This window comes from Colossoma macropomum, unplaced genomic scaffold (assembly GCF_904425465.1).
Source record: "Colossoma macropomum unplaced genomic scaffold, Colossoma_macropomum, whole genome shotgun sequence".
Classification (NCBI taxonomy): Eukaryota; Metazoa; Chordata; class Actinopteri; order Characiformes; family Serrasalmidae; genus Colossoma; species Colossoma macropomum.
In genome coordinates, this window is record NW_023494785.1 from 24,404,436 (window position 1) to 24,418,102 (window position 13,667).

At 36.7% G+C, this 13,667-nt stretch overlaps 1 protein-coding gene across 2 annotated transcripts; it reads right to left on the reverse strand.

Moving 5' to 3' along the window:
* Positions 1-2,652: 2,652 nt before the first annotated feature.
* On the reverse strand, positions 2,653-11,814 carry ttk (ttk protein kinase). Of its 2 annotated transcripts, none has more exons than XM_036579388.1 (25): positions 11,704-11,814; positions 11,122-11,211; positions 10,768-10,990; positions 10,539-10,645; positions 9,985-10,128; positions 9,719-9,833; positions 9,534-9,615; positions 9,323-9,417; positions 9,138-9,234; positions 8,865-8,973; positions 8,523-8,745; positions 8,331-8,437; positions 7,693-7,836; positions 7,453-7,604; positions 6,979-7,118; positions 6,759-6,888; positions 4,836-4,928; positions 4,570-4,727; positions 4,259-4,410; positions 4,033-4,157; positions 3,853-3,927; positions 3,475-3,651; positions 3,270-3,366; positions 3,051-3,133; positions 2,653-2,884 (listed from the first exon to the last, which is right to left on the reverse strand). In XM_036579388.1, exons 2-25 carry the CDS (start codon positions 11,207-11,209, stop codon positions 2,801-2,803), a joined length of 3,000 nt encoding a protein of 999 aa, XP_036435281.1. In that variant the 5' UTR covers positions 11,210-11,211; positions 11,704-11,814; the 3' UTR covers positions 2,653-2,800. The 2 variants fall into 2 exon arrangements, with proteins under 2 accessions (XP_036435281.1, XP_036435272.1); XM_036579379.1 differs by having other exon boundaries at positions 11,680-11,808.
* Between the last annotated feature and the right edge of the window lie 1,853 nt (positions 11,815-13,667).

Below are 13,667 nucleotides of genomic sequence, written 5' to 3' on the forward strand. Positions count from 1 at the left end.
AAACGAAGGAGAAAAACCCCCTCATTTTAAAAAATACCCAAGTACATGTGGACTAGGCCTTAGATAAGAGTTCGAGCTAAACTCTGCAAGGTGGTAGATCTCCAGGATCAGGCACCCTGTACTATACTGTATTGTGTTCAAGAAATGTTTTGCAATGTTAGTTTTAGGTTATGTGTTCTCCAGCGATACATAGATAGATAGATAGATAGATAGAGAGACGTGAGCTGGGAGAGAGAAAGAGTTGTTAGTGAGATGAGATCTTTGCTTGGCTGTGGACAACAACAGCTGAAAAATAAAGCACCCCTACTTGCGCAAATGCAGTGCCTCTTTTAATAGCAGTGAGCACTACAGTGCTTTACACAGTATATTAATAAATGCATACTGTTTAGAATGGTAGTGTGTGGCTTTGGAAAACCATTATTTTGTATTTTTCAATTACTTGAAAACATTTTCAATAAAATGTATGTTCGCACTGAATTGTGCTTAGTGATTAGTTCGGTATCTGCAGATCTTTTGTGTGCATAACTGAAAAAGAGAAAACCCACACAAGCAGAATCTCACTAATGGATGTTTGTTGAAACAAATTGCATGTATGTGAAGTAAAATTAAATGATAAAAACTACAAGTGAATTTGTTGTTAGTGACAATAAGTACACATCCTTCAATGAGAACACAATTATTCACCTTTTAATACATAATTATTATTTGCCAAATTTAACTTAATAAAATGTGGCCAGTGCAAACGTTATGGCACATTTTATATATATATATTAAATATGCATAGCAAATAAATAGAAACTGTAAATATGAAATTATATATAGCAAATAAGAAGAAATAGTTCCCTGTAGAGGATGGGTTAAACTTATTTTCACATAGAAAATAGAAAAAATAAAACGTAATTTTATCGGGGGTGTTCAAACTTTTGCATACAACTGTATATTAAGTAAAAGGTTTTGTTTAATTAGGTGTAGGCTGAATAACTCAAGTTACAGAAGATTCATATATGGCCATGTTCATGAAATGACTGGCCAAAAGCAGAATTAAAGATTTCCTTATAAGAGACCTAAAAAGCATGAAAATGAATCCACTACCTGCAGATTCCCTGATAATGCATATTTTAATTGTCTACTGCTAGTCACTTACAGTAAGAAACAGAACCTGATGGACACATTTATGCATTTTTTGCCAGCGTTCAGTTTTACATAATCAATAGTGACAGTCTTACCAACAACTGAATTCTCTAAAAATGTGGCAAGTTATTAAAACAAATGTAAATCTGAAAACATAATGCACCCTTACGTACGGTGACGGTTTCTGAGTGAAACATGGTATCCCACTCATGCACGGTGAGGTAGCCAAAAATCTGAAAAACATTTCACAAGACACTTCAGAGGATTTGATCATGAAATTTTAGTTAACAATTAATTGAGCCCTTGTAACGAAAAACAGTGTTACATTTTTTGTAAAAAATCATATAAGCATGGTATGGCATTGTTTGATACCCTGTATTTAAAATGAAAGGGTCGCTAAACATAAATACAGCACAATTTGGCTTTTTAATGTAAAAGGTTGTACAAAACAAGATAACATAATCCATAAAGGATGGATTAGTTAATATATGGTTTTTCGTTGGAGGGGCTCAGTTGTCATATAAATAATTGTGATTAACAATTTAATTGTCTTTCTTTGTTCATTGTTTGCAACTATTGAAATACAAGCCAAAAATGGCCCAATTGGCTGATTTGCCTCCTTACGTCCTAGCTACGTTTACTTAGTAGCTAACATGGTTGTACTGCCCAATCGATACTGCGCACACAAATATAGTTACAACAGAATTACATGTAGAATTAAGCAAAGCTGCATGTTCTTATTGAGTGTGAAGATATAAGCAAAATCCTCTCATTCTTTCTTGTGGTGCAAGAACAACACATGCTCAAAAGCTTTAGAATTAGCTACATAGCATACAAATAAAGACAATACTCAGAACTGCCCTCTGAACATGCTAGCGCACCAAGTTAGGTCCTTTTGTTTTCATAAGCCTCATGATGTCTCAATGCATTTACTGTTTTATTTATTTGCCTCAACCCAACCCAGCCATTTCATTCCACTTGCAGCATGACTAAAATCTAACGCCTGTGGAAAATGACTGCAGTCAGCTTAAATAAAAGTAATTACCTGAAATAACTGTGATTAGGTGATAATCTAATAATTGTGACAGGCCTAACATTTTAGCTAAATAATTCAATTTGGACAGAAAAAAACAGTTTAGATTCAGACAGTTTAGACAGTTTTTATACTGCACCTAGAGTCAAGTGCCAAAAATTGAAAAAAAAAGCAAAGAAACTAAAGGGAAAAGATAAAGTGACCCAGAACTAAATTTAGGTTATTAATCTCAGGAACCAAGGGCTAAAAAATAAAAATAAAAAAAAAGAATTTACTATAAAGGGTTAGTTTATTTGTGAGGACATAATATATAAACATAGACAAAAAAAAAAAAGATGAAAGTGACAGTTTAAAAAATATAAGATGAGGGTTTGTATTTGAAATAATTGTATTACCTCTTTAAAAAACAAAAAGGTGATGAAGACAGCAATATGTAGGATACACACAGTTGACAGACAAGTTTAAAGAAATGCACAGGAATGTTTCAAGCCAACAATCGTCTTGCCTCAAAAATTACTTAGCCAAGTCCAGTATCAAAATAATGTCTTTTCTCAAGACTTTAAAGACATTCAAGGCAGTGGCTGGCATGTGTTTTCAAACTACCATGATGAACTGTTCATATTTAAGATGATCTCTTCACTTCCATGTGGACTGACTTGAACTCTTGACACACTCAGAAACGTCCAGTTTCTTTCCGCTATTACACATTTTTGCCAGGTTCTGTAAAAAAACAGGACAGGAACACAGGGTTACAGTAAGTGTAGAGGTTGAACTTTTGATAAAGTCGATAAATTTCAAAAGCAATTTTAGACTAAGAAAATACAACTGAATATTTGAAAGTGATCACAGGGAACAAGAAGTGACTTCAAGTGAAAAGAATACTCACACTAGCAGCTCTTGCAATACTGTTAGGAGACTCTAAAGCAGCCAACTCATTTAGAATTCTCTTTAGGTCACTGTTGCATGTTTCTGTTGAAGAAAGAGAAAAGCATTAGTGTTAATACATTTAGCATAGTATGTTATATCCTTATCAGTTCTTTCTACATCTGGCAGGTTTTCACATGTATCTGCTTAAGACTAGTCTAAAAAAAAACACAGCAGTCACCTTGCTCAGGAGGTTTCTGAGGCTGCAGCCGTAAGTATGGATGGTCAAGGAGTTCTGCAATGGAGATCCTTTCCTTTGGATTCCGGATCAGACAACGCTAAGTAAGAGGAAGAGATTTGTTTTTATATGAAACTGTGTTGTGCTTAATGTTAAGAAACTATGACTTTACAAGTCACATAAAAATATAATTCAACACAATACAGACCTTAAGGACATCTAGAAGATCCTTTTCAGGAATGTCAGGAAAGTCAATCTCATGGGACGGATCGATAATGGCATGTAGTTTTGTGATCTGGTTGGTGATGTGTTGAAAAGGTGTTTTTCCATAGGTCATGCAATACAGGATACAACCAAGTGACCATACATCACCCTTTGGACTGATCTGTGGACGACAACAATAAATGAGTTTGAGAAAGGCATTACAGCCTATAGAATTATCATTATTATCTAAAATGGCATTTTCTACTACATGAGTCAAAAGTTAAGAACCACCCAAATATCGGTAAGATGCCTAACGTTAGATTGATTGTATTAGACCAATGGGTACGCCAATACACAGTTTGGAAATATAATTGAATCTTACCTTTGACTTTGGCTTTCCACTTTTAGAAGAAGTGTCTTTTATGGCTTCTGGGGGCATGTAGTTTAGAGTTCCCACCTGAAGCACAGCATTAGAATTATGACTGCATGCACTGCAAGAAATAATCACTGCATAAATTGTGAGAAAGAAAATCACTGTACTAATCAAACATTTTTGACTAACCTGTGAGTCTTTAACGACACTTGTCATATCTGGTTGAATGTGGTTGGCTATGCCAAAGTCAATTAGCTTCAGCGAGGCATTCACAATCACAAAATTAGCTGGCTTCAAGTCACTGTGGACTATACCTGAAAACAAATGAAAAAGAAACTGTTAGTTGAACAAATACATCAACACAAGTTCGCAATCTTTTTCTCCTAATATTGTAGAGCTGGCCATCTATAATCACCATGTTTGTGGATGGTCTGCACTGCCTCCAACATATTCCTCCAGTAGAACTTCCTGTCCAGTGAGTTGACAGTCTTGCGGCTGCGTAGCCAGGTGTTGAGGTCCAGGCTGCCACACTCCATCAACATGTAGATATAGCTGTCAGTGATCTCACTGCAAACAGGTAGGAAACAACAGGGGATGAAGCACATGCTTGTGTTCTACATGACACTTAGCTGGAGAATAATATTAAATGTTTTGATAAAATCATCTCCCACTTTCATTGGCCATACAGATGGCACCAGCAGCACTGCAAGCAGTGGACACACTCACTAGTCATAAAGTTTGATGATTTGGTCACTGTACTGCTGGAGATGGTTCAAGTGCTCAATCTCATTCTTGTAGCTTTCAATTGTTTGGGCATCCGCCTCCTCCAGGTTTACATATTTCACCGCATACAGCTGTTTCTTCTGGTCCAGCACCTGATACACCTGCAATGGCAGTACATTTTTCATCATCAAATTATTAAGCCAAATAAAATGTGACAAGCATGCATAAATACCACAGTGTTATCAAACAACTGTAAAATGGCACATTACCTTACTGGAACCACCCCTGCCAATCATCTTCAAAATAAAGAACTGTCTGCCTTTGATTATGATGGACTCATTGGTGAAGGCACCGACAGACCCCTGGGAGCACAAAATGTCATGTCAAAATGTCAAACTGTCAACAAACACAGTCCAAATTCACCTGAACTCCCACTTCCTCTCAATACACCATCTTAGGGAACAAAATTAAATATTTTGAACCTAAAATCATTTTATTCTATAATGTCTTGGTGGCAAACAAGAGACATTACAGTTGGACACCATGTCTGCCAACCTGAGTGCAGAACATTCACAATAGGAAAAACAAGAATTTGTTTTCTTGTTCAGTATGTGAAATGCTCATAAAAACAGAAAGCAGTGATTAGTAAATTCTGTTTGACCTGTGTTCAATTGAAAACGGTAAAAACACAAATATTGTGTTACCTTAGAAACATCATTGTTTTTTTGTAAATATACACCAATCCAAATATGATGCCTGCAACACTTTGCGGGGGGAAACAAGCTGGGACAAGAACATGTTTACCAGTGTGTTTTAACAGGTTTATCTTTCCTTTCAACACCACTCAGTAATTATCTGGGGACTGAAAACACAAACTGATCCAGTTTGGAAAAGGAAATCTTTTTGCCATTGTTCAGTGCTACAAGTCTTCTACTTGTTGTCATGTTGAAATAAGCATGGATGTCCACGAAAAAGATGGCGTCTTAAAGGCAGCAAGTTGCTCCAGAAGTTATTCATTAATGCTGCCTTCACAGATGTGCAAGCTACCCACTAATACCCTCCCACACCATGACAGACCAGCGTCCATTATTTCCATAAACATGCTGAAGCTGACCCGTCAGACAACAGTACTAAATCAGTCAATTTCAGATGAGCTTAAGCCCAGAGAACACATCATGCAAATAAAAAGAAAGCAGCGTTTCTAGACGCTACTGACATATGACTTCTACTGTGCATAGAACAGTGAATTTGCATTTGTGGATGCAGCAAGGTATATTTACACAAATTAATGTAGCTGATGAAACAAAATATTACATAACTTGTCTTTGAACTGTTTTCGTTCAAATGCAGGGAAAAGCTATAAATCACTGCTTTCTGTTTGTATTAGCATTTTACCTACTGTCAAAACTTTTTGGAATTGGGTTTGTAATAATGCATTGACTTCAGTCACTAGCATAAAACTCCATCATACAGTTTGGCACTGTGGGATTTTAATAATAAAATGTTACCTTGAATTATTATTTTAAATCACTAAGCAAATTTTAATCATGCACCTAAAAGATTGATTAACAAAGTGTATTAATCCTCTCACTAAGGATAGGCCTTGCTATGTGTAAATTAGGGGTTTTTTTTTAGGCACTTACTTCATCACCCCCAAACAGGATATAAAAATGGATGTTTTGTGATGTTCATTGCATTTGGTTGTCTGGAAGCCATCTTGCCACCTGAAGCTCAATAAAGAGGGCCTTTTCCTTCCTTCCAAAAGAACTCAGCAGCTGAAGTCATTTATTCAACTTTCTTTTATTTTTGACTGAACTTTATTTCATTTTGCATTTATGACGAGAACAAGTGATTAGATTTATTGAAGAACTGAAACATAATTATAGAACAAGTTAGTGTTTAATCATCCATATGTTGGGGCTTTGAGCGATCAGGAATTCGCACTTAGTCCCGACAGAACAAGATTTTTATCACACTTTTTTCCTCTCTAGTATAATATCTGTCTTTGTACAGTCTTTATACTGTTGTGCCTACAATGCATGTTACACCAAAGAGATCAGTGAGAAAACAGAACTGACCTGAAATGAACTCAATCTATGAATTGCGTGTACAGCCTCTGGAGCACTGGATTTTATTTAAATATATTTAATGAAAAATAACAATTTAGCCGTATTTGACAGCCAGTTCTTTACCTGTGATGTCTGCTGCACGCAGGAGATCTGAGCCTGTGGAGTGCAGGGTAACTGAGAATGGCTGATTCTCTGAGCCGTAGAGGGAACGGACACAACAGGTGGTATCTGCTTCACCACAGGTGTAACGAAACTAGGGATAAAGAATAAGAGCTGTCAAACTAAACATCCACTTAGACAAAATTCTAGTTTAGATATCTGTAAGGCTCTGCCTTGTCATCACCTGTTTGGTCTTGTGTCTTTGTAGTTGGGTGTCTGAATGCTAATGGCTGGATTTAACCTCGGTGGTACTGCTGAAGAGGGAGTTCTCAGTGAGTGAAGAGGCCCTGGAGTGGGAATGTGACCTACAGCAGGCTTTTGTTCCTAAGGAAGTACATCATAAACATTTAACTTGACAAATTATACAAACTTTTTAAAGTCTTTGACATTTAATATAATTTAAGTAATTTTATACAACTAGCAGATTTTAGGAAACTAAGTATGATTAATTAGAACACAAACATAACATTGTACAATTTTCCTTAAGTATAACTGAGGAGTCACTTTAAAAGAGTCACACAGCTCATACTGTAGAGACTAGGGGTGTTTTTAATTGCATCACTACATTGTGACTGATCAGCCTGAAGATGGTGATTCAAGTTGAACAACAAATATAAAAAAGCAGAAGTAAAATACAGCCCCTGTTCCAAATTCACACCTCTGGAGATGCATATCTGTTGATACGAGCAGGAATCTTCCAGTCTGATGAACTCTCCATAAAATTAGGTTTGGGTTGAACATTATTTGTGGAAACCCTTAGTGGATTCTCTTCTTCCTTTCTTCCTGCATCACTGTGAGTGCCTGCTGTGTCTGTTGAACAAGAACCACCAACTGAGATGAGGCCTCTTCCTGTTGATATTTTGGGATCACTCTACGTTGAATAAGTGAAGTGACTAACCTGCAATATCTTCTTTATCTTCAGTTGGGAGCAGCTGAGCTTTTCCAGACTTCAAATTCTTCATTGCCGTCTGGAGATGTTCTACAGGTTTGGCATTTGATGCCAAGGCCTTCTGCAGGATGTAAGTGCTTTTCTTAATGTTACCTGCATAAACGAAAAAGAAAGCAAAGGACAGCTTTACCATTGTAAAATGTATTTATGGATGTGCACAACAGTTGCACGAGAACACAAACATGTCCAAAAGTATCCAGCCACCCCTTCTAATTAGTGAATTAAACTCAGGCATTCATTTGCACACACACAGCTTGTTTAATCTCCACAGAAAAACACTGTCAATAGAATGAGAATATAAAGGTCACTATGCTCAATGCTGAACATTGGCTAGAAGGGTATAAATGCCCCCACCACTGGGCTGTGAAGCAGCAGAACTGTGTTCTCTACAGTGATGGAGCTCCATCCGATAAGTCTGGGATGACTTGCAGTGGCATTTGTGATCCAGAACTAAATATCCAACATCAGTACCTGACCTCATGAAATGTTAAGGTATCTAAACTTTTGAACGTACAGTGTATATGATATTGTATGTGTACGAGGACACACTACATCAGTAAGGAAATCGTTGTCTAGTATACACCAACCTCGTGAGTGCTCAAACTGAGCATGGGCGATATGCACAAAGGCAAAAGCTTTGCTATTGGTTCTGGCAATGATGAAATTATCCTCAGCGTCATCCGGATCTTCAATTCTACAAACAATAATATATTTTTAAAAATCTGTGTTGTACCAAAACGGCAAGACACAAGCAAATTTGTCAGACTCTACTTATTTACCCTTTCAACTCAGCATATCTGATCATCATTCGAGCATAGCTTTCAGTTTTGCTATGCCGTGCCAAGGGAAGTTTGGAGAAGACTTTAGAATAGCAATCCAGCAGCCTGCAGAGAAAAGTGGCATCTGTGTGAGGGTCACCGGTCTTCTCCAGATTTGTGAGATATGTGTAGCAAGCCTCAGGAGAGTTCGAACTAATTATCTGGTTGATATTGCCAGTGGTGTCTGGGGAAAAAAAAAGAAGAAATACTATCAGTACCACAGTAAGAATGCAGTGAGAAACAATTGTTTAAAAATGGCAAATACAGATGTTTAACAATAAAATAATATTAGCATTGTGGTACCATCCATTCTAGTGGCATCCTTTCTCTCTGGTCTGTGCAGGAGTGTAGTGGTGGAGTCCACTTCAGCAATGTCCTCCCAAGGACGTGGCTCTGGACTCACAACAGGTGGCTACACAAAATATCCACTATTATATAAATACAAACGTTTTCAGCAGGTATATAGTGTGACTATACAAAATAAATAATATTTACATTCATCACTTTTTTATTAATTACAATTACTTTCAGCTGTAGTCATTCAAACAATTAACAGAAAATGCTTAGTTCTCATACCTTCAGATTTAGCAAGTTGTAAGAGTCTCCATCTCCAGAACTCTTCTTTGAAGAGGAGAGCGAGAACACTGAGCAGGCACTTGAGCGATATGTCGGCCTACGAATAAAACATTAGTCAGGCTTTGGAAGGATAAAATCTGATCATGAGACAGAAACAGTATTACACAGACATAAAATACTCTCACCTAGACAAACTACTGCCATGGCTGGGAGGCTCCTGTTTGTAAACAGCATTCTCATTTTCAGGAATAGACAGGGGGATCATGGGAATCCTTCCAGGCTACAGGGGAAAAGCAAAGCAGTTAGTGTAAAGAAATTCTAACAGTACCAAAATAAGAATGCTGTGTTTCAAGTTCTATTTTTCTAAATAAGAATAAACTTAATTTTCAACCTTACCATGGCAATTGTTCTTTTGTGTTGTACGCCAGACCTCCAGACAGGCAGATGGTCATCCTGTGGACTGTTCTTCTGATCAGCTCTGTGGTTCCAGATAAGTATCATTTAAGCTAAACTTAAATATTTATTTATTACAGCAACGTGACATGATATGAGCAATAAATAAATAAACATTTTCTTCTTACCCTAGAGAGAAATTACTGGAAAGATGAAAATCGCCCGATGTATCTGACTTTCCAAAGCCACTTTTAGACCCTGAACCGCTTTTTACAGGTTCGTGTGTATTTTCAAGAGCCGGCACTATTAATAAAATCAAAAACACCATGTCAATAATTACAAAAAAAAATTAAATAAATGTGCAGATTTACACTGCAATCCAAATATAATACCAAATGTATGAGAAAACAACAACAACACAGATTACTACACATGAAATATTCTAGAAAACAACCTGCTATGTTCTCTTTATCCTCTTGGGAAAGGAGCCGATGTCTTCCCAATTTAAGATTCTGCATTGCAGTTTCCAGGCTTTCTAATGGTTTAGCACCCATTTCAAAAGCCTTCTGAAGAATCAAAGCGCTTTTCTTCTCATTGCCTGTTCAGAGAATAGACATGAGAAACAGAGATTTTCTACAAATAAACAACACTTGACGCTAATACATTACACCAATAAAATATGTTTCAGATATTAAAACATCCTTCGACAAAGGCTGTTTTATTTTATCAATTTTCTGCTATGCTTTTGAAATTCTCCTTGCCCTAAAAATATGTTCTGCAAGTAAGCGTTTTGCTGTTATTATTCTCACAAAAAAACTAAACGTTACTGATAAACCTTGTTTTTACGGTTCAATAAATCCCCATATAAATTAACTTTTAATAATCAAAATTAATAATTTTTCCTGAACTTGGAATTTCATAATAAAATTCCAAACTCTAATATTTATCAAGTATAAGGGTTGTAGTGTAACTGCGTGAGCCTCATACCAACATTCTTTGTCTTCTTACCTTGCAAAAGCTCAAACTGAGCGTAAGCAATGTGGACAAAGGCAAAATCCTTGCAGTGGGATCTTGCTATGTCAAAACTATCCTGCGCATCACCGACATCTTGGATACTGTTGAGAGGGGAAGACTGTCACTTCAGGTAATTCTCAATTAATTTAGATTCCTATTTTTTTGTAACATATGGCTGTGAAATTACTGAATTCTGAATGAAGAATGACAAACGGGGACTTACGCTTTCAGCTCTGCAAATCTGACCAGCATCTTTGCATAGCTTACATTCTGACTGTATCTTCCTAGTGGCATGCTTGAAAAAACTCGGGTGTAGAAATCAATTAGTTTAGAAAGAAGACTGGGATCTGTCTGAGGATTGCCTTTCTTCTCCAGGTTACTCAAAAACGTATGGCATGTGTCTGGTGAATTTGAACTGATGATCTGGTTAATATTGTCTGTGTCATCTACAAGAAAAAAATTAAATCATTATAGAACCAGATTTTTTTCCTTAAACTTGCGTTGAAAAGTAATCAACGTGAATATGTGCTTAAAAATTCTGGACATGTAACGTTAAACCTTCGTAGCTAATAATCACCATCGTTGTAGTATCTCTTGATCTTCTCCAGCTTCTGACACAGCATGGCAATCTGCAGCTGCCGGTCAGTGCTCTCCTCCTCATCCATACCTAAAAACACTGACAGTCACTCCACAGAAACATGCAATCGTGCCATATCAATGCAGTTGCTATGCTACTTCTTGACGTTAGGCTGAGATATTGTTAGATGCGGGTCGATGAACAGAAAGAGGACGGATTTGCTATGTTTGCTCCGATCGCAGGCAAGGAGCCTATGTGCTAAGGCTACCATTGCTGCGGAGCTAGCAAGCTAGCCAATCTTTCCTGGAAACATTAAACATAGAGCTACTACACAAATTACTAATGTCATTCACTTTTGACAGACCTAACACATTATGTAGCTGCCTTAAGTTCTGTATACAAACATCTGAACAGAGCCAGAAACTCTGAGTAGGGCTGCAGTCGAAACGCAAATCTCAAACACCGAGCTAGCGTTAGCGTTAGCATAGCAGCAACAACAACAACAAACGCTTGAATTTAAAGTATTGTGATTTCTCCAAGACGCCAGACATAACTTACCGCAGCCAGAACCAGAATATTTACCTAAAATGAATGTAGTTTGTATATTTAATAGTTAGTATTATGTTATAATCCGTGACGGATGTAACCGGACTGAACTCTGTTGTGTCCAACGGAACTTTCAAAATTTCCACCGAACACAAACGTCGCGATGCCATTGGTCAGTTTGGAGCTCCGCCCCGTTTCGCTCTTATCTGAACAGACGACCTCTAGTGGCCTCATTAGAAAATGTGTTAATAACCCACAGTGAGAGCTCAGAAACCGTGTGAACATGTCTCGGTAAAACCCACAACATGCATATGTTGATAGTGACACTATTCTATTAAAATAACATTTTAATCCCAGACGTTGATGGCGTAGTTCTCCTCTTAGGCCTTCATTATAAGAGCAGTTATGGATATAGCGCAGAGCCGCGCCCTGATGTTTTTACTGCCGTTTGTGTACTTCTGCTTTATGGGAAGGACGGGCTACATGTGACCACAGTCCGTGTTTATGGATGAACACCGCTCCGTGCAATATGTTTCTGTTTAATATGTGCTTATAATAATAATCTTATCTTTATTATAAGCAGGCATAGATCAAATACTTTGAAAAAGTGGTGATGGTTGAATGTTACATGTCCACTACTGAGGACACTAGTAGTTTGATCATTCCTCAAAGAAGTTTATTAACACTGAGATTGATAAATGGCTCATCACATTTATTTATCAGTCTACTCAGGCTTTGGTAGGAACTTTAGTAGTAGATGTTTGCAAAGAAGCCATTAATTGAGTTAGAGTTCATCTAATGAGCATATTTGCTGTATGTTGTGCTGATTTTAAAATTGTTAATAAACAAGCATTGATGGTGTTTCTTTTGAAGGTTTATTCTCCTAAAATGTAAAAACAACTGTATTCTAAATGCTGTTTTAACAAAATGTAACTTAGACTGGATACAGTTACTTAATTTCTGTATTCTGTAAATGTGTTCCCAATAATTGTGATCCATTACATCCCAACGCTAATTATAAGTGAGAAAATGGGAGGAGCTGACTTTGATTTTGCAGGTATGGAAATTTCAATGTGAGTTTGTATTTAAATTGTTTTTCCATAAAAAATCACCCTGTTTACAAAACAGCTTGAAGTATGGCATCTATTAACAGACTCACTTTAAAGATGTGGATGTGGTGTTAAGTCACTTGGTATAGACAAAGTAGAATAACAGCATATGATTTTTTTATAGTGTTTATATGAGGAAAATAGTGATGTTAGTGGGATTACTGTAGAAATATGCTAAACTTCAAACGCACTTGGGCAAATCTCACTATTTTACTTTACAATGTGAAGTATAATAATTTAATTAACACCACATTTCAATGAATGCTGAGTTCATTTGTCCCTCAAATGTAAACAAAAGACTCAAACTTTATGATTCTGTTGCTTATCTTATAATTCTAATGATAATAGATGTTACCACATTTCTTTTTTGGGCTTAGTTTCAGACAGTGCATATTACTATGCTTCTTCTAACACTTTAAATGTCTTCCAACCTTTTCAAGCAGCTTTTCCCAATTGACTATTTGCATGCTTCAAGGGTTCTTTACATCATGAAAGTTTTCTTCTGATTGAAGGGGAATGTATTGTATATGGTTCTATATAGAATCTTTAGAAAAGGGTTCTTCTATTGTTACAAGCTTGACATTGTAACAATACAAGGACCCTTGTTGGTGCTATATAGAACCTGTTTCAGAAAGGTTCTATATAGAACCACGTACAGCACATTCTCCCTCAATCTGAAGAACCATTTCATGATGCAAAGAACCCTTTAAGCATGTAAATGGTTCTTTGAGTGCTCATGGTTCTATTAATGACCACTGTCTTTACTAAAGAACCCCAGAAGAACCATATTTAAGAGTATGGAATATGATGTGACTGGTTAGATAAACAACCACAGTCACTCTTAAAAATACTTCTAAAGTCTTGTTAATTAGTACTCAGTACTAATACAAA